Below are 25,106 nucleotides of genomic sequence, written 5' to 3' on the forward strand. Positions count from 1 at the left end.
TGTGCATTATCATGCTGAAGCATGAGATGATGGCGACAGATGAATGGCACGACTATGGGCCTCAGGATCTCGTCACGGTATCTCTGTGTATTCAAATTTCCATAGATAAAATGCAATTGCGTTCGTTGTCCGTAGCTTATGCCTCACCATACCATAACCCCACCATGGGGCACTCTGTTCACAACACTGACATCAGTAAACCGCTCGCCCACACAACGCCATCTGACCGGTACAGTTGAAACCAGGATTCAGTAGTCAAGAGCACACATCTCCAGCATGCCAGTGACCATTGAAGGTGAGCATTTGTCCACTGAAGCCGCACTGCAGTCTGGTCAAGACCATACATGTATACATGTGGTCTGCGGTTGTGACGCCGGTTGGATGTACTGCCAAATTCCTTAAAATTACGTTGGAGGCGGCTTATGGTAGAAAAATGTACATTCAGTTCTCTGGCAACAGCTCCGGTGGACATTTCTGCAGTCAGCATGCCAATTGCATGCTCCCTCATGGGACCAACACTTTTCATGTTGCATTTATATTTTTGTTCAGTATACAATGCATTTGGAAGGTATTCAGACCCCTTGACGTTTTACACATTTTGTTACGTTACAGCCTTATTCTGAAATGAATCCCCCTCATCAATCTACACACAATACCCAATAATGACAAAGCAAAAACAGTTAAAAAAAAAAACATTTTTGAAGATTTATTACAAATTAAAAACTGAAATATGACATTTACATAAGTATTCAGACCCTTTACTCAGTACTTTGTTGAAGCACCTTTAGCAGCGATTACAGCCTCAAGTCTTCTTGGGTATGAAACTACAAGCTTGGCACACCTGTATTGCAAACTGGTGAGGGTCCAAAAAGGTGACACTTTTTTTTGCATGTAAACATGCAAAAAATCCCTGCTAGGGGGAAATGCAGGTTAACTAATTAAACAAAGAATATGATCTACACGGTCACATAATCAGTCTCTGTGTGTAAAATAAAGTGTTTAAGCTAACTTGCAGCTATAAAATGAAAATAAAGCAATCCAATGTTATTTGTTGCCTAGACTTTATTGCAAATGACACTCAAGTCTTGAGAAAAAAACAATACACTAATATTGCAGTTAGCCATGACAACATTTATAGACCGCTTGTGACCACACACATCTAAATATTGCACTTGGGGAAAAAAACATTTTAAAGTAGAAATAGAATGAAACAAACAGGCATTCTATTTTTTCTCTATTATAGTGGCCACTATAGTAGACATAGATCAAGCGCACAAGGCTACATGTGTGCAAAAATAACGTTCACCGGATAAAAATAATAATATTCCCCCTCACTCACACACAAGTGTTACTGTCAAATTCAACACAACAAAAGCAGTATCTTTGGGCTACACATTATTATATTGTACACTTTCTGCCTGTGGACATCGGTTCTACAACGTGCCAGTAGAGCATGATACCCTTTGTTGGCATAATTGATCACTTTCAGGCAGAGAGTACACCTGGCACACCCCTTTTTATATCCACTGTATTGAAACAGTTAGAAAGAGGGAAAGTATGTGGTGTTCCTTTCACCTCTACGGTGACATCCAGCTTAAACCAGGCCCAGCTCCCCTTCATCCCTGTATCCACTTGCTTAATACTGTAATGACCTGACTAGATCATAAAGGAACAATTGTCCAGACAGAGGATTGTGTTTTACGAATTGACTGTTTATTAACCCAACTTCACACAGGCTACTGTTTGGCTGTAGCCCACGCCAAATAAACGAAGGATAGTCCACAAACCAACCGTAACCTTCTCTTGTGGAGCCCAGACGTAAGAGAGAGAACAATGGCTAAAGCTGGTCGTAACTTCCAATGCTCCATCCCCCTGCCCAACCCCCCTCCATGCCACTCCGCCAACCACCAGGATGCCCGGCATCAGAACATTCCAGGCATTCCCGTGATTGGCAGATAGCAGGTTGATTGGCATGTCGGACCCCGCGAACACTGGGTACTGGTAAGTACAACACAACCAACTAATTGCCTAAACCATAACATGGTTGCTAAAATACTTAATTAATAACCTCTTTGGGCTGAGATCCCGCTAACGGGATCGATATGACAACAGCCAGTGAAAGTGCAGGGCGCCAAATACAAAACAACAGAAATTCCATAATTAAAATTCCTCAAACATACAAGAATTTTACACCAATTTAAAGATACCATTCTTGTTAATCCCACCACAGTGTCCGATTTCAAAAAGGCTTTACGACGAAAGCAAACCAAACAATTATGTTAGGTCAGAGCCAAGTCACAGAAAAACACAGCCATTTTTCCAGCCAAAGAGAGGAGTCACAAAAAGCAGAAATAGAGATAAATGAATCACTAACCTTTGATGATCTTCATCAGATGACACTCATAGGACTTCATGTTACACAATACATGTATGTTTTGTTCGATAAAGTTCATATTTATATAAAAAAAAATCTCAGTATACATTGGCGCGTTACGTTCAGTAGTTCCAAAACATCCGGTGATTTTGCAGAGAGCCACATCAATTTACAGAAATACTCATAATAAACATTGATAAAAGATACATCTATTATGGAATTACAGATACACTTCTCCTTAATGCAACCGCTGTGTCAGATTTCAAAAAGCTTTACCAAAAAAGCACACCATGCAATTATCTGAGTACGGCGCTCAGAGACCAAAACAACCCAAACAGATATCCGCCATGTTGTGTAGTCAACAGAAGTCAGAAATAGCATTATAAATATTCACTTACCTTTGATGATCTTCATCAGAATGCACTCCCAGGAATCCCAGTTCCACAATAAATGTTTGTTTTGTTCGATAATGTCCATCATTTATGTCCAAATACCTCCTTTTTGTTTGCACGTTTAGCCCAGTAATCCAAATTCACGACGCGTGATCACTAGAAGCAGAAGAAAAGTCAAAAAGTACCGTTACAGTCCGTAGAAACATGTCAAGCGATGTATAGAATCAATCTGTAGGATGTTTTTAACATAAATCTTCAATTATGTTCCAACCGGAGAATTCCTTGGTCTTCAGAAATGCAATGGAACTCAAGCTAACTCTCACATGAATGAGCGTGGCCAGCATGTGGCTCTCTGGCAGACCTCAGACTCATTCCCCTCTCATTTGCCCCCACTTCACAGTAGATGCATTAAACAAGGTTCTAAAGACTGTTGACATCTAGTGGAAGCCTTAGGAAGTGCAATTTGACCCCATCGACACTGTGCATCCGATAGGGAATGAGTTGAAAAACTACAAACCTCAGATTTCCCACTTCCTGGTTGGATTTTTCCTCAGGTTTTGGCCTGCCATATGAGTTATGTTATACTCACAGACATCATTCAAACAGTTTTAGAAACTTCAGAGTGTTTTCTATCCAAATCTACTAATAATATGCATATATTAGCAACTGGGCCTGAGTAGCAGACAGTTTACTCCAGACACCTTATTCATCCAAGCTACTCAATAATGCCCCCAGCCATAACAAGTTTTTAACAAGCAACGCCTCATTTTCACCTAATTCTCTCATTCTGAAAATTAACCACAGACTTTAGAGGGAAAACATCAGTTCACAGATCGCAGTTATTTCTTTAGCTAGTTAACATTTCACACGGCAAGGAGTCGTAGACCAGTTAATACTATAGCGAATTGGTTAGGTTAACGTTACTAACGTTAGCGCATCTGATGTTGTAGCTGTCTGACTTTATGAGCCAGATAACTTTCACACCATGAACTCAATTATTTGATCAGTTATGTTGGCTAACGTTGCTCAATATTTCTCAGGCTAACTAACGGAGAATTCAATCTAGCTAGCAAGATACTTAACAATGCTAACAATACTTGTTCCACCACACTTTCCACCTCACCTCAAACTTTCCAAATGCCAGTTGTTTTTAGGTTACAGCTCATTAAGTATGCTTCATCGCCTTCTCGTCCCCGTCTCCGTGGTCAGGCTTCTCACCTACCTCTTCATTATCTTTCGGGGGACGCGCTGCTGTAACTGGCAAACTGCCATTCCACTCTCCTGCTGTCTTCCCAGAGTGCGCGCTGATGCTGTAACTAGCAATTTGGTTGTCTCTTCTCTCTTCAGTCGCGTGCTGCATTCTGTTGTTATGTGGACGATTGGCTGAGCCTTGGATACAGCCAGCATTGCTCCAAACGCATATCACTCCCAAACTTTTCTCAACGTATCTACACAAATCACATAGGTCACCTATTTTGGATTCAAAACAGCGAATTTAGCTGAAAGGTGACTAGTTTGCATCCCTGGAATTTGGGGAGTTCATCCCATTCTTCTCTGCAAATCCTCTCAAGCTCTATCAGGTTGGATGGGGAGCGTCGCTGCACAGATATTTTCAGGTCTCTCCATAGATGTTAAATCGGGTTTGAGTCCAGGCTCTGGCTGGGCCACTCAAGGACATTCAGAGACATGTCCCGAAGCAACTCCTGCGTTGTCTTGGCTGTGAGCTTAGGGTTGTTGTCCCGTTGGAAGGTAAAGCTTCGCCGCAGTTTGAGGTCCTGAGCGCTCTGGAGCAGGTATTCATCAAGGATTTCTCTATACTTTGCTCCGTTCATCTTTCCCTCGATCCTGACTAGTCTCCCAGTCCCTGCCACTGAAAAACATCCGCACTGCAGGGATGGTGTCACGTTTCCTCCAGATGTGATGCTTGGCATTCAGGCCAAAGAGTTCAATCTTGGTTTCTTCAGACCAGAGAATCTTGTTTCTCATGGTCTGAGAGTCCTTTAGGTACCTTCTGGAAAACTCTAAGCGGACTGTCATGTGCCTTTTACTGAGGAGTGGCTTCTGTCTGGCAACTCTACCATAAATGCCTGATCGGTGGAGTGATGCAGAGATGGTTGTCCTTCTGGAAGTTTCTCCCATCTCCACAGAGAAACTCTGGAGTTCTGTCAGAGTGATCATCGGGTTCTTGGTCACCTCGGTGACCATGGCCCTTCTCCCCCAATTGCTAAGTTTGGCCGGATGGCCAGCTCTAGGAATAGTCTTGGTGGTTTCAAACTTCTTCCATTTAAGAATGATGGAGGCCACTGTGTTCTTGGGGACCTTCAATGCTGCAGAAATGTTTTGGTACCCTTCACCAGATCTGTGCCTCAACACAATCCTGTCTCGGAGCCCTACGAATAATTCCTTCGACCTCATGGCTTGGTTTTTGCTCTGACATGCACTGTCAACTGTGGGACCTTATATAGACAGGTGTGTGCCTTTCCAAATCATGTCAAATCAATTGAATTTACCACAGGTGGACTCCAATCAAGTTGTAGAAACATCTCAAGGATGATCAATGGAAACAGGATACACCGGAGTTAAATTTCGAGTCTAATATCAAAGGGTTTGAATACTTATGTAAATAAGGTATTTCTGTTTTTGCTTTGTCATTATGGGGTATTGTGTGTAGATTGATGCAAAAAAACACAATAATTTAATCAATTTTAGAATATGGCTGTAACGTAACAAAATGGGGAAAAGGTCAAGGGGCCTGGAAACTTTACGAATGCACTGTAATAACTGTGGTTAGAACCCAATAATTAGTCAGAAACCCATAACTGTCGGGGGTTGTAAATCAACTCCTTATTGTCACTGCCCAACATTCTGGGAAACTGAAAAGAAGAATCCATCCCCTTCCCAACCCTCTCCTCCAAGAACATCCCAGGACCTTCCTGCCCTTGCAGTGAAGATAGGTCAAGGATAGAGAGAGGGAGCAGAGGTGGGATGGGGAAGCTGTGCTCAGCAGTGGTGTGGAGGACATAGAGATATGGGGCTCGGGGCAGGGCAGAGCTAAGCAGTGGTGTGGAGGACATAGAGATATGGGGCTAGGGGCAGGGCAGAGCTAAGCAGTGGTGTGGAGGACATAGAGATATGGGGCTCGGGGCAAGGCAGAGCTAAGCAGTGGTGTGGAGGGCATAGAGATATGGGGCTAGGGGCAGGGCAGAGCTAAGCAGTGGTGTGGAGGGCATAGAGATATGGGGCTAGGGGCAGGGCAGAGGTAAGCAGTGGTGTGGAGGACAGAGATATGGGGCTAGGGGCAGAGCAGAGCTAAGCAGTGGTGTGGAGGACAGAGATATGGGGCTAGGGGCAGGGCAGAGCTAAGCAGTGGTGTGGAGGACAGAGATATGGGGCTAGGGGCAGGGCAGAGCTAAGCAGTGGTGTGGAGGACATAGAGATATGGGGCTAGGGACAGAGCAGAGCTAAGCAGTGGTGTGGAGGACATAGAGATATGGGGCTAGGGGCAGAGCAGAGCTAAGCAGTGGTGTGGAGGACATAGAGATATGGGGCTAGGGGCAGGGCAGAGCTAAGCAGTGGTGTGGAGGACATAGAGATATGGGGCTAGGGGCAGAGCAGAGCTAAGCAGTGGTGTGGAGGACATAGAGATATGGGGCTAGGGGCAGGGCAGAGCTAAGCAGTGGTGTGGAGGACATAGAGATATGGGGCTAGGGGCAGGGCAGAGCTAAGCAGTGGTGTGGAGGACATAGATATATGGGTCTAGGGGCAGAGCAGAGCTAAGCAGTGGTGTGGAGGACATAAGAGATATGGGGCTAGGGACAGGGCAGAGCTAAGCAGTGGTGTGGAGGACATAGAGATATGGGGCTAGGGGCAGAGCAGAGCTAAGCAGTGGTGTGGAGGACATAGAGATATGGGGCTAGGGGCAGGGCAGAGCTAAGCAGTGGTGTGGAGGACATAGAGATATGGGGCTAGGGGCAGGGCAGAGCTAAGCAGTGGTGTGGAGGACATAGAGATATGGGGCTAGGGGCAGAGCAGAGCTAAGCAGTGGTGTGGAGGACATAGAGATATGGGGCTAGGGGCAGGGCAGAGCTAAGCAGTGGTGTGGAGGACATAGAGATATGGGGCTAGGGGCAGAGCAGAGCTAAGCAGTGGTGTGGAGGACATAGAGATATGGGGCTAGGGGCAGGGCAGAGCTAAGCAGTGGTGTGGAGGACATAGAGATATGGGGCTAGGGGCAGGGCAGAGCTAAGCAGTGGTGTGGAGGACATAGAGATATGGGGCTAGGGACAGGGCAGAGCTAAGCAGTGGTGTGGAGGACATAGAGATATGGGGCTAGGGGCAGGGCAGAGCTAAGCAGTGGTGTGGAGGACATAGAGATATGGGGCTAGGGGCAGAGCAGAGCTAAGCAGTGGTGTGGAGGACATAGAGATATGGGGCTAGGGGGAGGGCAGAGCTAAGCAGTGGTGTGGAGGACATAGAGATATGGGGCTAGGGGCAGGGCAGAGCTAAGCAGTGGTGTGGAGGACATAGAGATATGGGGCTAGGGGCAGGACAGAGCTAAGCAGTGGTGTGGAGGACATAGAGATATGGGGCTAGGGGCAGGGCAGAGCTAAGCAGTGGTTTGGAGGACATAGAGATATGGGGCTAGGGGCAGAGCAGAGCTAAGCAGTGGTGTGGAGGACATAGAGATATGGGGCTAGGGGCAGGGCAGAGCTAAGCAGTGGTGTGGAGGACATAGAGATATGGGGCTAGGGACAGGGCAGAGCTAAGCAGTGGTGTGGAGGACATAGAGATATGGGGCTAGGGGCAGAGCAGAGCTAAGCAGTGGTGTGGAGGACATAGAGATATGGGGCTAGGGGCAGAGCAGAGCTAAGCAGTGGTGTGGAGGACATAGAGATATGGGGCTAGGGGCAGAGCAGAGCTAAGCAGTGGTGTGGAGGACATAGAGATATGGGGCTAGGGGCAGAGCAGAGCTAAGCAGTGGTGTGGAGGACATAGAGATATGGGGCTAGGGACAGGGCAGAGCTAAGCAGTGGTGTGGAGGACATAGAGATATGGGGCTAGGGGCAGGGCAGAGCTAAGCAGTGGTGTGGAGGACATAGAGATATGGGGCTAGGGGCAGGGCAGAGCTAAGCAGTGGTGTGGAGGACATAGAGATATGGGGCTAGGGGCAGAGCAGAGCTAAGCAGTGGTGTGGAGGACATAGAGTTATGGGGCTAGGGGCAGGGTAGAGCTAAGGAGTGGTGTGGAGGACAGAAGTTGTCTACACTTGACACTTACATGAGACTTCTGTCAGAATACGAAGCTTGGATTGAAAACACGAGTCTAGACGCACAAAAGTCACTTTGTGGTCTGATTGTGTTCAGATCTGTCTGAACAGTTGGTCAGGGATGCATTGTGTGCTGATTTCTCCTCGGCCTGGATGCAAGAGAGATACAGTATGGGGCTAGGGTAGGGTAGAGCTCAAGGTGAGGTGATGTCAGAGAGGAGTGGCCATGGCAGGGGTCAGAGCTCAGCCTCTTACCTGTTCTGTTGCTCCTGCTGCAGGAGCTGGACAGCGATCTTCCTCAGGTCCAGCACTTCCTTCAGCTCATCCTCATCCTCCTCAACTAGCTGATCTTTTTCAGAGCTGCAGGAAACAGGGACATGGCAATTCAGTTTGAAGCCAAAACCTATGCCAACTATACTCCCTATAACAGCATTAACTAAGTGTGTGACCCTACTATAGTGGCAGCTATCCAACAGCATAACCTTCTCAGCATGTCTACTGTCTGGGCCTGTTATTATATTATGTCACTTCTGCTATCATCTACAGCTGCTAATTATCAACTGCAGTACATTAACTAGTGTTGTAAATGGGTTATTTAAGGAGACAGATAGATCAATATGATTTCAGTTCAAACTTATAGAAGTTAAAAGGTGAATTTTCTTCCGTTCCTCCTTTCTTCTGTCTATTCAAGTGTAGTGAAGACTTACCCAGACTCCTCTTTCCAGTTCTCCTTATCTTTGCTTTGGTGTGACTTGTTAAGGACCTTCTCCAATTCCTGACACACACAACAAAAAGTAAACTCAATAAAATCATGTTATTTTTATTTAACCTTTATTTAACTAGGCAAGTCAGTTAAGAACAAATTATTATTTACAATTACGGCCTAACCCAACCAAACCCTAACCCGGACGATGCTGGGCTGCCGCCCTATGTGACTCCCAATCACAGCCGGTTGTGATACAGCCTGGAATCGAACCAGGGTCTGTAGTGACGCCTCTAGCACTGAGATGCAGTGCCTTTGACCGCTGCGACACTCAGGAGCCCATAAACAGATATGTAAAAGTAAAATCCCCACACTCTTATCCAAGTTCAATCACAACACATTTCATTTGAACATCAAGCTGTGTGCTTTGGCTGATTCCACAGGTTTCCAGCCCAAAAACAACTAACGAGACGATCTGTTGGCTTTATTCAATCAAATTTATGGCATTTGAAGCTTTTGACTCAATGAAAGATAAGATTAGTTTAAAGCTTGTACCAAAACCTCCCATTCTTCAGAGCTAACAGTGGAAAAGAACAGACACTAATTGGACACACTAGCTCACTCGGGGATAGCTCAACAGTGGAAGACTAGTGTTGTTAATGGTGTACTGTAGTGGTGATACAGCTCTCTATGGATCCCTGTTGATGTACCTTTATACATGAGATGTAGGGTCCACTCTGCTGCCCGTCTGACAGGGCAGCATCTTCCTCTGCGTTGGGCTCGATGAAGTCAAAGGGTACCTGATCTACGGGAGCAACACACCAGGTTGAACCTCAGACTAATGTGCTTGTTGCCAGTTGAGCCCATCAATGTCAAATCCACTGCATCCAGACAGGTCTTACCTTTGCCTGAGTCCATCTTGGAGAGGAGAGAGAGGGCGTCGGTGCGGGCCGTCTCTGAGACCTGGGAGTGCAGGCTGATGGTATCATCGTCAGAGGGCTAGAGGAAGAGAGGGAGAAGGAAGAGGAGGAAGCACAGTGTTAAAGTGAGTATACAGCATAGAGTTCAGGTCTACTGAACATGTCTGCAGAAGAACTGCAGTGTCAGGATCAACGAGCCATGGTTGAACGCACAACAGTCCTCAGTACAATCTAGGCCTCAGTTCAGCCTGACTACAGTGGGTGAACTCTGACCTCTGTCGCAGACAGTCTTTTATCCCCGTTGTCACTGCCGATACCAGAGTCAGGAGCATGGTTCTTACTGGGGTAAAAATCCTCCATGCTGCAGAGACATATAAAGGGATAGTCAGTAATAAACAGTCAGACAGTTTTGATTCAGACACATTCATGACAATTTCGTAAGCACTTCAAAATATGTAGAGACCTGTGTCATTAATCTTCTAATATTTCATACCAGTTGTCATTACAGTTTTATGGCACATACTGCATATTCATGTCATTCATGATGCATATGGTCAATGGTCTTGTCTGTAGTATACTTAAGCAATGAGGCCAGAGGGGGTATGGTATATGACCAATATACCACAGGTAAGGGATGTTGTTAGGCACGAAGCAATGCGGAGTGCCTGGATACAGCCCTTAGTCGTAGAATATTGGCCATATACCACAAACCCCAGAGGTGCCTTATTGCTATTATAAACTGGTTACCAACATAATTAGAGTAGTAAAAATAAATGTTTTGTCATACCTGTGTTATTGGTGTCAGCCGATTGGCAGTCAGGACTCAAACCACCCAGTTTATAAATATAATTATGATATGATATAAGAGTGTGTACCTGTCTGTGAGAGGCTGGGGAAGGCAGCGTTTGCCCAGAGAGGGGAGGTCCAGAGAGTCAGGCTTCTTATCCATCCTACAAGCCTGGATGTTCAGGTACTTAAAGATGTGCACCTTGCCCTTTAGGCAGATCTGAAACACACAAATACAAAGTGCATGAAGTATATATCCAAGTGCTGAAATGAAGTGCCCAAGTGTTCATTCAAGCAGAAATTAAATCATGCTGCCCACTAGATGGTGCAACTGTTCCTCAGAGACCATTATGTGTATACCTTGGTGTATCATGAAAACTGTCACAGCTAGGGGGAGTTGTTTCTAGGCATGATGCCAAGCTGAGGTTAACCTGTGTTAAATCGTCAGCACCCCATACCTGATACACATCGAGATGGCTGTGGATAATCCCCTGCAGAGCCAAAATGTCATTTACAGCATAAACTACCACAGATGTTGCCACACACTCTCACTCACACACTCTCACTCACACATACCTGTGCAGGTGGGGACTGCATAGGGTTGTTGTCGAGGATGATGTGCTGCAGCTGCCTGAGTCTCCTGTAGACAGGAGGGATCTCTGTGATTTTATTGCAGGAGAAGTCCAGTCTGATGAGTGGCAGGTCAGCCAGCTCTGGGGAGAGACAAAGAAAGAAAGCACAAGAGGCATGGGTTTGGATCTAGAATAAGGAGAGAGATTACCCTCAGACCAGGGGAGAGGACGTAGACAGCTGCTACCTACCCTCAGACCAGGGGAGAGGACGTAGACAGCTACCTACCCTCAGACCAGGGGAGAGGACATAGACAGCTACCTACCCTCAGACCAGGGGAGAGGACATAGACAGCTACCTACCCTCAGACCAGGGGAGAGGACATAGACAGCTACCTACCCTCAGACCAGGGGAGAGGACATAGACAGCTACCTACCCTCAGACCAGGGGAGAGGACATAGACAGCTACCTACCCTCAGACCAGGGGAGAGGACGTAGACAGCTACCTACCCTCAGACCAGGGGAGAGGACATAGACAGCTACCTACCCTCAGACCAGGGGAGAGGACATAGACAGCTACCTACCCTCAGACCAGGGGAGAGACATAGGCAGCTACCTACCCTCAGACCAGGGGAGGACATAGAGGACATAGACAGCTACCTACCCTCAGACCAGGGGAGAGGACATAGACAGCTACCTACCCTCAGGACCGGGGAGAGGACGTAGACAGCTACCTACCCTCAGACCAGGGGAGAGGACGTAGACAGCTACCTACCCTCAGACCAGGGGAGAGGACGTAGACAGCTACCTACCCTCAGACCAGGGGAGAGGACGTAGACAGCTACCTACCCTCAGACCAGGGGAGAGGACATAGACAGCTACCTACCCTCAGACCAGGGGAGAGGATGTAGACAGCTACCTACCCTAAGACCAGGGGAGAGGACGTAGACAGCTACCTACCCTCAGACCAGGGGAGAGGACATAGACAGCTACCTACCCTCAGACCAGGGGAGAGGACGTAGACAGCTACCTACCCTCAGACCAGGGGAGAGGACATAGACAGCTACCTACCCTCAGACCAGGGGAGAGGACGTAGACAGCTACCTACCCTCAGACCAGGGGAGAGGACATAGACAGCTACCTACCCTCAGACCAGGGGAGAGGACGTAGACAGCTACCTACCCTCAGACCAGGGGAGAGGTCGTAGACAGCTACCTACCCTAAGACCAGGGGAGAGGACGTAGACAGCTACCTACCCTCAGACCAGGGGAGAGGACGTAGACAGCTACCTACCCTCAGACCAGGGGAGAGGACGTAGACAGCTACCTACCCTCAGACCAGGGGAGAGGACGTAGACAGCTACCTACCCTCAGACCAGGGGAGAGGACGTAGACAGCTACCTACCCTCAGACCAGGGGAGAGGTCGTAGACAGCTACCTACCCTCAGACCAGGGGAGAGGACGTAGACAGCTACCTACCCTCAGACCAGGGGAGAGGACATAGACAGCTACCTACCCTCAGACCAGGGGAGAGGACGTAGACAGCTACCTACCCTCAGACCAGGGGAGAGGATGTAGACAGCTACCTACCCTCAGACCAGGGGAGAGGACATAGACAGCTACCTACCCTCAGACCAGGGGAGAGGACATAGACAGCTACCTACCCTCAGACCAGGGGAGAGGACGTAGACAGCTACCTACCCTCAGACCAGGGGAGAGGACGTAGACAGCTACCTACCCTCAGACCAGGGGACAGGATGTAGACAGCTACCTACCCTCAGACCAGGGGAGAGGATGTAGACAGCTACCTACCCTCAGACCAGGGGAGAGGATGTAGACAGCTACCTACCCTCAGGCAGCATGTGAAGACAGTTCCTCCTGATGTTGAGTTCCCGTAATGAACGGAGCCTCCCCACCTGAGGGGGCAGCACCTGGATCTCATTACAGCTGATGTCCTACATGGGAAGACAGAAAGCAGGCTGTCACACACAGACAGACCAGTAACAATATAGCTGCAGTGTTTTTTTATGAGCTCTGGGCTTGTGCTCACCAGTTCCATCAGTTCTTTGGCCTTCCCAATCTCCTCTGGGACAGACAGTAGCTTGTTATTGCTCACCACCAGCACTTTGAGAGGGAGGTTGAACAGGTATTTTGGCAATGTTGAGAGAAGGTTTCGGCTATAGAAACACAAAATACAATATAGGCAGTATGAAAGTTTTATCCTGTGCACAAGGATACCATTGGGGACTTCAGGAAAAGATCAAGCACTGAATGTCTCCTCAATGGGTTAACAAAATGTTAGTGAAACAGAGGACCAGAGCAGACTGATATCCATGGCTGTGTTTACACAGGCAGTCCAATTCAGATTATTTTACCACTAAATTGTTCTTTTTTTTTACCCCCTTTTTCTCCCCAATTGTCGTGGTATCCAATTATTAGTAGTTACCTCATCGTTGTCTCATCGCTACAACTCCTGCACGGACTCAGGAGAGGCGAAGGTCAAGAGTCATGCGTCCTCCGATACACAACCCAACCAAGCTGCACTGCTTCTTAACACAGCACGCATCCAACCCGGAAGCCAGCCGCACCAATGTGTCGGAGGAAACACCATACACCTAGCGACCTGGTCAGCGTGCACACCCGGCCCGCCACAGGAGTCGCTCGTGCACGATGAGACAAGGATATCCTTGCCGGCCAAGCCCCCCTAACCCAGACAATGCTAGGCCAATTGTGCGCCGCCCCATGGGCCTCCCGGTCGCGGCCGGCTGCGACAGAGCCTGGGCTCGAACCCAGAGCCTCTGTTGGCACAGATAGCACTGCGATGCAGTGCCTTAGACCACTGAGCCACCCGGGAGGCCACTAATTGGTCTTTTGACCAATCAGATCAGCTCTTTTGCCAATAATTAGAAACAAGCTCAAATTGGGGTTGCCTGTGTAAACGCAGCCTAACTGTGTCTAGGAAATGAACTGTTCAAAACAACATCACATAGTGTAGACCTCTTTCTCCCACTGTGTCTAGGAAATGAACTGTTCAAAACAACATCACATAGTGTAGACCTCTTTCTTCCACTGTGTCTAGAAAATGAACTGTTCAAAACAACATCACATAGTGTAGACCTCTTTCTTCCACTGTGTCTAGGAAATGAACTGTTCAAAACAACATCACATAGTGTAGACCTCTTTCTTCCACTGTGAAAGAGGAAATGAACTGTTCAAAACAACATCACATAGTGTAGACCCCTTTCTTCCACTGTGTCTAGGAAATGAACTGTTCAAAACAACATCACATAGTGTAGACCTCTTTCTCCCACTGTGTCTAGGAAATTAACTGTTCAAAACAACATCACATAGTGTAGACCTCTTTCTTCCACTGTGTCTAGGAAATGAACTGTTCAAAACAACATCACATAGTGTAGACCTCTTTCTTCCACTGTGAAAGAGGAAATGAACTGTTCAAAACAACATCACATAGTGTAGACCTCTTTCTCCCACTGTGTCTAGAAAATGAACTGTTCAAAACAACATCACATAGTGTAGACCTCTTTCTTCCACTGTGAAAGAGGAAATGAACTGTTCAAAACAACATCACATAGTGTAGACCTCTTTCTTCCACTGTGTCTAGGAAATGAACTGTTCAAAACAACATCACATAGTGTAGACCTCTTTCTTCCACTGTGAAAGAGGAAATGAACTGTTCAAAACAACATCACATAGTGTAGACCTCTTTCTCCCACTGTGTCTAGGAAATGAACTGTTCAAAACAACATCACATAGTGTAGACCTCTTTCTTCCACTGTGTCTAGGAAATGAACTGTTCAAAACAACATCACATAGTGTAGACCTCTTTCTTCCACTGTGTCTAGGAAATGAACTGTTCAAAACAAAATCACATAGTGTAGACCTCTTTCTTCCACTGTGAAAGAGGAAATGAACTGTTCAAAACAACATCACATAGTGTAGACCCCTTTCTTCCACTGTGTCTAGGAAATGAACTGTTCAAAACAACATCACATAGTGTAGACCTCTTTCTCCCACTGTGTCTAGGAAATTAACTGTTCAAAACAACATCACATAGTGTAGACCTCTTTCTTCCACTGTGTCTAGGAAATGAACTGTTCAAAACAACATCACATAGTGTAGACCTCTTTCTTCCACTGTGAAAGAGGAAATGAACTGTTCAAAACAACATCACATAGTGTAGACCTCTTTCTCCCACTGTGTCTAGAAAATGAACTGTTCAAAACAACATCACATAGTGTAGACCTCTTTCTTCCACTGTGAAAGAGGAAATGAACTGTTCAAAACAACATCACATAGTGTAGACCTCTTTCTTCCACTGTGTCTAGGAAATGAACTGTTCAAAACAACATCACATAGTGTAGACCTCTTTCTTCCACTGTGAAAGAGGAAATGAACTGTTCAAAACAACATCACATAGTGTAGACCCCTTTCTTCCACTGTGTCTAGGAAATGAACTGTTCAAAACAACATCACATAGTGTAGACCTCTTTCTCCCACTGTGTCTAGGAAATTAACTGTTCAAAACAACATCACATAGTGTAGACCTCTTTCTTCCACTGTGAAAGAGGAAATTAACTGTTCAAAACAACATCACATAGTGTAGACCTCTTTCTTCCACTGTGAAAGAGGAAATGAACTGTTCAAAACAACATCACATAGTGTAGACCTCTTTCTTCCACTGTGAAGGGAGGAAATGAACTGTTCAAAACAACATCACATAGTGTAGACCTCTTTCTCCCACTGTGTCTAGGAAATGAACTGTTCAAAACAACATCACATAGTGTAGACCTCTTTCTCCCACTGTGTCTAGGAAATGAACTGTTCAAAACAACATCACATAGTGTAGACCTCTTTCTTCCACTGTGAAAGAGGAAATTAACTGTTCAAAACAACATCACATAGTGTAGACCTCTTTCTTCCACTGTGAAAGAGGAAATGAACTGTTCAAAACAACATCACATAGTGTAGACCTCTTTCTCCCACTGTGAAAGAGGAAATGAACTGTTCAAAACAACATCACATAGTGTAGACCTCTTTCTCCCACTGTGTCTAGGAAATGAACTGTTCAAAACAACATCACATAGTGTAGACCTCTTTCTCCCACTGTGTCTAGGAAATGAACTGTTCAAAACAACATCACATAGTGTAGACCTCTTTCTCCCACTGTGTCTAGGAAATGAACTGTTCAAAACAACATCACATAGTGTAGACCTCTTTCTTCCACTGTGTCTAGGAAATGAACTGTTCAAAACAACATCACATAGTGTAGACCTCTTTCTTCCACTGTGAAAGAGGAAATGAACTGTTCAAAACAACATCACATAGTGTAGACCTCTTTCTTCCACTGTGAAAGAGGAAATGAACTGTTCAAAACAACATCACATAGTGTAGACCTCTTTCTTCCACTGTGAAAGAGGAAATGAACTGTTCAAAACAACATCACATAGTGTAGACCTCTTTCTTCCACTGTGAAAGAGGAAATTAACTGTTCAAAACAACATCACATAGTGTAGACCTCTTTCTCCCACTGTGTCTAGGAAATGAACTGTTCAAAACAACATCACATAGTGTAGACCTCTTTCTCCCACTGTGTCTAGGAAATGAACTGTTCAAAACAACATCACATAGTGTAGACCTCTTTCTTCCACTGTGTCTAGGAAATGAACTGTTCAAAACAACATCACATAGTGTAGACCTCTTTCTCCCACTGTGTCTAGGAAATTAACTGTTCAAAACAACATTACATAGTGTAGACCTCTTTCTTCCACTGTGTCTAGGAAATGAACTGTTCAAAACAACATCATATAGTGTAGACCTCTTTCTCCCACTGTGTCTAGAAAATGAACTGTTCAAAACAACATCATATAGTGTAGACCTCTTTCTTCCACTGTGTCTAGAAAATGAACTGTTCAAAACAACATCACATAGTGTAGACCTCTTTCTTCCACTGTGTCTAGGAAATGAACTGTTCAAAACAACATCACATAGTGTAGACCTCTTTCTCCCACTGTGAAAGAGGAAATGAACTGTTCAAAACAACATCACATAGTGTAGACCTCTTTCTTCCACTGTGAAAGAGGAAATGAACTGTTCAAAACAACATCACATAGTGTAGACCTCTTTCTTCCACTGTGAAAGAGGAAATGAACTGTTCAAAACAACATCACATAGTGTAGACCTCTTTCTCCCACTGTGAAAGAGGAAATGAACTGTTCAAAACAACATCACATAGTGTAGACCTCTTTCTTCCACTGTGAAAGAGGAAATGAACTGTTCAAAACAACATCACATAGTGTAGACCTCTTTCTCCCACTGTGAAAGAGGAAATCCTCTGGCTACCTGATCCTGTGAATCCCCTGAAAGGAAAACTCCATACTGAGATAGAGCAGAACAAAAGTGAACATGGGCCCTTGTATTTCCTCTAGCCTGGTGATACCATGGTTGTACTATCTTATGATGCTTCATAGATTGAGGACTCCAGACACTTACAATAACATTACAGGAATGCACCTGGTGTAAGCTACCTGAGGCTTTTTTGAGCACGGTTATATTACAGACATTTAAAGGGCTACGGATAGCAGAAAGAACATTTGATATTGAGTCAATACTGCCATAATACTTAACTATACCAGGTCACTACAATTCTGATATCATGTTACAGTATGAGGTCATTGGGTCAACAGATCACGCCACATACTTCCATGAGTCATCACTGACCTTATGTTTAGATAGGTCAGCATCTGCAAGTTGATGATGGCTTCAGGGATGCATTTGATGCAGTTGTGGTAGAGGTTGAGAGACTCAAGGGGGGCGAACAGACACACCTCTGGAGGGATCTCTGTGAGCCTGTTCTTCGACAGATCTGGGGGAGGCAAGAGACAGACAGCAGGTGAGGGTCATGGGTACACAGGGACTACATACTGTCATACATGTATGGTCAAATTCTTCATCAAGTAGCACAGATCAGGTGTTGGCTACTGTATGTATCAGGATGTAATGTAAGAAGGGATCCAAACAGTCTCTCCAGAAGCTGCTGGACACTCTTAGAAAAAGGGGTTCTTAGGCTGACCCAATAGGAGAACCCTTTTTGGTTCCATGTAGAACCCTTTTGGGTTTTAAATGGAACCCAAAAGGGTTCTACCTGGAACCAAAAATATTCTTCAAAGGGTTCTCCTAAGGGGACAGCCGATAAACCCTTTTAGATTCTAGATAGCACCTTTTTTTCCCAAGAGTGTCGGTTGGGTCGTAAGAAAACCTCTGGGAGAGTAAATTGATTCCACGCTGTCTTGATTGGTCAATATGTCTGAATGAGTGATCAATGGGAACATGGCATGTTTCTCAAAGACAGCTGAAATTACACTCGGCCTGAGCACGGATCTATTACACACAGACTCTAGCACACAGTCATATCCATTTCCAGATCCAGTCACAGTCTTTCCCATATCGATATATCGATTCAATGAGAGTAGTCTGGCCAACTCCTCTGTGTCTGTATAATAGCTGTTGACCCATACTCTTTCTAATTCTGCATCAAACCAAAATGAACCTATAGGTCCTTTGGTGTTTCGTGGACATTTATGGCGCTGTTGCAATGGATACTTTTATCAAGTAGATGCCAGGAATTTACTGGCCACAGGTTGGTGAACCGGAGACAGTTAATCAGTCATAGTTCAGTCCTCATCATGAATGGCACATTATAATACCTTATAGGCTTCAATGACAGGTAATACTCTGCTAAGATGAGAGGTTAAGGCAGGGGTTCTCAAACTTTTTGGGGCCGGGGACCACTTTTGTGTTAGCAAATTCATCAGGGACCCCTCATAATCACAACGCAACACGAGTGAGATAAGAATAGCCTACTAGGAGTTGTATTATGACGTCTGCAGTACAACTACAGTACAGTAGTTAGACAAACCAAGCCTCGGGCCCGGGGAAAGTACATACATTGTAGGTTAATAATATTACATTGTATTGTAATACACAATTTAAACGCATTCTATGGATCCCTTGGCAAAAAGTAGTTACATCTGTTGGTAGTAAAATGTAATATATATACAGTACCAGTCAAAAGTTTGGACACACCTACTCATTCAAGGGTTTTTCTTTATTTGTGCTATTTTCTACATTGTAGAATAATAGTGAAGACATCAAAAGTGTGAAATAACTCATGGTGTTTGTACTTTTTCTGAGGTCTTGGATGATCTTTTTTGTTTTTCCCATGATGCCAAGCAAAGAGGCACTTCAAGAGTTTGAAGGTACACCTCCAATTGACTCAAATGAGCTTCTAAAGCCATGACATCATTTTCTGGAATTTTCCAAGCTGTTTAAAGACACAGTCAACTTACTGTATGTAAACTTCTGACCCACTGGAATTATGATACAGTGAATTATAAGTGAAATCGTTTGTCTGTAAACAATTGTTGGAAAAATGACTTGTGTCATGCACAAAGTACATGTCCTAACCGACAAACTATAGTTTGTTAACAATACATTTGTGGAGTGGTTGAAAAACGAGCTTTAATGACTGCAACCTAAGTGTATGTAAACTTCTGACTTCAACTGTATATATATATATATATTTTATAGATCTGGCCGTGGACCCCCTGCAGTACCGCTGACCCCACTTTGAGAACCCCTGGTGTAAAGAGACTATAATTATGTTGCCCTCGTTCACAGTAATATTTTGCTGAATGAATTAGACTCACAGGGCTTACTCATTTCATGGGTCATGAAACGGTGCGTAATGAGAAGAATGATTGATAAAGAGAGGTGGAGAGAAGAGAAGCGAGAGAGACAGCCGTGAAGAACACGTCACTGCCCCTTTCAGATAAGATTGTATGGTTGTGATGCAGTAGGCCCATCCCTCTGTCCAATAATTGATGTGATGGCGAGTGGAGTGCCAAGGCACATTGTACTGTGCCCCTCCTCAGCCTCCGCTCTAGCCTCAGCTCCATCCCCAGCTGTGCTATCTGGCAGCCACCACTGCCTCTCAGAGAACCAATGATGTCTGGAGGAAGAGCCTCCTCCTCCACCCCCTGGAACAGACTCACTGCAGCTCCTCCATTCACTTACATTCAATTACACGGTCTGCAATACAGCTACTGTACCTACCTACTGCACCACTCTCCATTCACAACAAGCTGCCTACTCTAGTATACCACCTCCTCAATTCCTCACACACTATTCTACCACAACCACACTGCACGTTACAAACAACTGATATTCCGTCACATGGTTCATGCACAATGTGGAATGATCACTATAGCTATGTTCACTGTACATTCTGTCTATTCTAACAACGTCTACATACAGTATCTTCCTGTGAACGTAACTGTAATGTAAGAGGCCTATCAGGGTCTGATCCCATACATGAGTAGTCTAGGCTCTGCATGTGTCCCTCACTCTATGAAGGAGAGTTCTGCAGTGCTCCGTGAAGGAACTGTGAAGGCCCTGGCTACCGATACCATGGCAACCACACGCAGAGAGGAGGGGAGCGGCAAGCAACTGAATCTGCAAGACGCTCACATGATGGGACGTGTCTATCGGCCTTGATATGCATGTCTCTGTTTGCTTCAGTAGTGCATGCTTGCATGCAAAGGAGGGAAGGAGGTTGTGCTGATACAACTCTAAATGAAACTAAAACAAAGGTCAAGCTCCTCAAACACAGAGGGAGTTGGTTCCTGAGCAATCTAACAAACTGGTCTCAGCCCTATGTCTGTATGTAGGAGTGAGTGTTCAGCATGGTGAGTAGGAGGGTATTGTCTGCCAAAACAATGCTGGCTATTTAATTAGAGGGCAGAGACGGCAGGACTAAAGCTTTATCTTTGGGGCAATCACAGGTCTTGGCAGACTACTTGATATTATGGCCTTGTTTTTTTCTCATCACTAATCTCAAAGCCAAGACTGCATAAAGATGCCCAACGGATCCTTGCATTTAAACAAGCTCAAATCCAGATATTTGATTGTCTTTCTGTACATTCTTAACCTGTAAAAGCCCAACCAGGATGAATTCCAATTGCATCTCCTCCACTCATGAGAGACGTATTCCTTTCTTTCAGTTTTTCTGGGAATTACTAGTCAGGGAAATGATAATAGGAACCTGCGGCTACCATCCAGTCAGATGTCACATAGCAGAGACAAGACATCAAAGGAAAAGTGGGATCACAACAAGCATCAACGCTAGTCAGACCCCACTGCTTATCACACACATTGTAGCACAGTATTGTAGCTCTGTTCAGAGAGAAAGGGCTGTCTTGGACGAACATAAGGGGGCCATCTCTGAGTAAAGCCTGTTACAAATGGCAGCATTTACTGTGTGGGAGACATTTCCATAATGAAGTGTTTGTGTTTAACTCCGTTCCTGAGGCAGAGTTCTGAGGCGGGAAGATGGATACATCGTTGCTCCATCACACAGCTAATGAAATGTGACAAAAACTCCAAGAACCTCCTCAGAGTTAGGGCTGGCACAATTACCGTATAACCGCCAGTTATGGATGTAGACGGTCACAAAATAAAATAACAGTCTTAACCGTTTAAAAATACAGTTTAAAAATACAAAAATCCTTTGACCTGGTTTTTGCTCTGACATGCACTGTCAACTGGGTGTGTGCATTTCCAAATCATGTCCCCTCAATTGAATTTACAACAGGTGGACTCCAATCAAGTTGTATAAACATCAAGAATGATCAATGGAAACAGGATGCACCTGAGCTCAATTTATGTAAAGTTATGTAAAGTTATTCCTGTTTTTTATTTATTGCCAAAAAAATCTAAAAACATGTTTTCTCTTTGTCATTATGGGGTATTGTGTGTAGATTAATGAGAGGAAAAAATTATTTTATACATTTTAGAATAACGCTGTAACAAAATGTGGAAAAAATGAAGGGGTCTGAATACTTTACGAATGCACTGTAATAAGTCAGTGTCCTCACAAATGGTGTAGAATAATGCTAATTACCTTGACAGGTGAACAGATTACTGACCATTTCGAATCCCACCATACCTTCTCCGCTATGCAATCTGGTTCCAGAGCTGGTCGTGGGTGTACCTCAGCCACGCTCAAGGTCCTTAACGACATCATAACCGCCATCGATAAGAGACTGTGCAGCCGTATTCATCGACCTGCCAAGGCTTTCGACTCTGTCTGTCACTCACAACATTCTTATTGGCAGACTCGACAGCCTTGGTTTCTCAAATGATTGCCTCGCCTGGTTTACCAACTACTTCTCTGATAGACTTCAGTGTTTCAAATCGGAGGGCCTGTTGTCCGGACCTCTGACAGTCTCTATGGGTGTGCCACAGGGTTCAATTCTCGGGCCGACTCTCTTTTCTGTATACATCAATGATGTTGCTCTTGCTGCTGGTGATTCTCTGATCCACCTCTACGCAGACAACACCATTCTGTATACTTCTGTCCCCCCCTTGAACACTGTGTTAACTAGCCTATCCAATCACAGTGCCATCCGTTTTGTCACCAAAGCCCCATACACTACCCACCATTGCGACCTGTATGCTCTCGTTGGTTGGCCCTCGCTTCATACTCGTCGCCAAACCCATTGGCTACAGGTTATCTACAAGTCTCTGCTAGGTAAAGGCCCGCCTTATCTCAGCTCACTGGTCACCATAGCAGCACCCACTCGTAGCATGCGCTCCAGCAGGTATATCTCACTTTGGTCGTCTTTCCTTCCAGTTCTCTGCTGCCCATGACTGGAACGAATTGCAGCAAAAATCTCTGAAGCTGGAGACTCACATCTCCCTCACTAGCTTTAAGCACCAGCTGTCAGAGCAGAATTCAGATCACTGCACCTGTACATAGCCCATCTGTAAACAGCCCATCTATCTACCTACCTCATCCCCATACTGGTATTTATTTATTTATTCATTTTGCTCCTTTGCACCCCAGCATCTCTACCTGCACATTCATCTTCTGCCGATCTACCATTCCAGTGTTTAATTGCTATATTGTAATTACTTCGCCACCATAGCCTATTTATTTCCTTGACTTACCTCATTTGCACTCACTGTATAGACTTGTTGTTTTCTTTTGTTCTACTGTATTATTGACTGTATGTTTTGTTTATTCCATGTGTAACTCTGTGTTGTTGTATGTGTCGAATTGCTACGCTTTATCTTGGCCAGGTCGCAGTTGCAAATGAGAACTTGTTCTCAACTAGCCTACCTGGTTAAATAAAGATTAAATAAAATTTAAAAAAAAAAAAACTAGACCCACTTCATCAGTGAAAGGGAATGCCAGTTAATCAGCTAGGGTGTAATTAGTGATTACCATAATAGTGAGGAGTCTTTTCCTGCCTCTCACCAGTCAGCCACCAAACCCACAGCAGTACCAGCCCTGTTCCTCTCCTCCCGCCTGCAGGAAACCTGGGGACCTCATTAAATATTCAGATGGCAGCCCATTCAGTGATGTCAGAATACGATTGGAATGCATATGAGAGACAGAGTGATAGACAGGAAGAGTGTGAAAGAGCGAGAAAGGGCTATAGGAAGAATGTGAGAGAGGGGGGAGAGAGAGAGAAGAAGAAACAGAAAGAGGAAGAGAGAGAGAGAGAGAGAGAGACGGAGAAAGAGCAAGTGAAAGAGAGAGAAACAGAGAGAGAGCAGGCCTAGATTCCAGCCCATCTTGGATAGAGTGTGGAGCCAGCCCCTACACATCATCATGACAGTTGGGAAAGGGGGTGTCCCCACACCAAACTGTATTACCCACCACTCCTGCTCCCCATTGTCTATGTATATGTGAAATCCCATTCCTGCATGCTCCATGTCTTAAGACTCCCATTGATTTTCTCCGCATCCATCAACATGGCTGTAGACATTTAGAGCACAACATCAAGAGGAATCATTCAGAGCAACACAGGAGAAGCGGACAACAGTTCTTCAACCTAAGATAATGCTAATGCACAAGCCCCATTCTTTTCACGGACAGAAATGACTGATCTAGTAATGATATAATGCATGTTCGTTAGTGATAATCATTTTAACAAGGATCAAAGCAGAAGTGTCCTAGACCTGGCAACGCAGTCCTCGGCTTTGGCATGTGACGTGACAAAGCGAATTCGACAGACATGTCATAATGTTCCTCATACAGACAGGCAGACTTGCAGCATGGAGAGGCAGTGATGGGAACCCCATGTGACAGTGACATCTCTCATCCTCAACCTCCTGTCCCTCACTGCACAGCCAGAGAGAAGGGGCCCGTGATGCCTTAGAGGACTGCTGTATAACCCTGGTCTGCCTGGCTACATCACAGAGAGCTAGCCAGGCAAATACACCAATATCTTATACCAAGCCTAATGGTGGTGGGCTAAGGCACAAACACATCAACCCCTGTTACTGCCAGTAATTTAGCTTGTAGAGAAGTCACAGTGCCCTATTTCACAGTGCCTTTTAGGTGGAGGGCTGTGTGGGGGGGCTGATGATGATGGAGGGGGCAGGGGGGTAACCTATCGTCTCAGCTGTGTACCAGAGTGGGTATAATCCCCCCGCCACACGTCACTCCTCCAGGGACCTCTCTATCCACAGCAGGGTCACCCTCTCAGTGGAAGATGGGGAGAGGAGAGGGAGTTGGCATATATCACTCTATATCACACTATATCACTCCCACTCACAACCTGAGGATGTATCATTACAACTCCCCAGAGACCGAGCTGCAAATGGATGCTTGTAGGTCTCCTCCATTACTCCATCAGCCAGAGGGGACAAAAAGGCCCACGGTATTGCTTTGGGGCAGTAGACCCCAACAGAGATACAACCCCCTCCCCTTGTTATTCACCCCAACCTTGGGCTATGTCCTTTATTTTGAGGTGATTTAGTCTGTATGAAAAATACTCCTGACCAAGGTCAGAAGATAATGTAAAGATAATGTAAAGATAATGTTTGACCTTGCGCCCAAATCGCATCAATATTTTGGAGATTGCGAGTCGATTCACTCTGACAACTGTGATGAATTAGGCCCGGTCACACACAGTTAAGAAAGATTAACATTTTCTAAAGACACTGTGTGTTGATTCACACAAACATTCCCATATACTCATGCTTTAAACACACACATGCACTCTGAT

At 45.2% G+C, this 25,106-nt stretch overlaps 1 protein-coding gene across 4 annotated transcripts in view; it reads right to left on the reverse strand.

Annotated features, from left to right (window-relative positions):
* LOC118385071 (leucine-rich repeat and calponin homology domain-containing protein 2-like) overlaps positions 1–25,106 on the reverse strand; it is an 88,147-nt gene that overhangs the window by 35,910 nt on the left and 27,131 nt on the right. For all 4 annotated transcript variants that reach the window (XM_035771898.2, XM_035771897.2, XM_035771896.2 and 1 more), the window contains exons 2-11: positions 17,749–17,893; positions 13,061–13,187; positions 12,860–12,965; positions 11,018–11,154; positions 10,531–10,661; positions 9,929–10,016; positions 9,638–9,734; positions 9,446–9,540; positions 8,740–8,807; positions 8,288–8,392 (exon numbers count right to left, since the gene is read on the reverse strand). In XM_035771898.2, coding sequence (XP_035627791.1) covers positions 8,288–8,392; positions 8,740–8,807; positions 9,446–9,540; positions 9,638–9,734; positions 9,929–10,016; positions 10,531–10,661; positions 11,018–11,154; positions 12,860–12,965; positions 13,061–13,187; positions 17,749–17,893 — 1,099 coding nt within the window. The remainder of the gene's footprint in view (positions 1–8,287; positions 8,393–8,739; positions 8,808–9,445; positions 9,541–9,637; positions 9,735–9,928; positions 10,017–10,530; positions 10,662–11,017; positions 11,155–12,859; positions 12,966–13,060; positions 13,188–17,748; positions 17,894–25,106) is intronic.

This window comes from Oncorhynchus keta, chromosome 6, assembly GCF_023373465.1.
Source record: "Oncorhynchus keta strain PuntledgeMale-10-30-2019 chromosome 6, Oket_V2, whole genome shotgun sequence".
NCBI classification, from domain to species: Eukaryota; Metazoa; Chordata; class Actinopteri; order Salmoniformes; family Salmonidae; genus Oncorhynchus; species Oncorhynchus keta.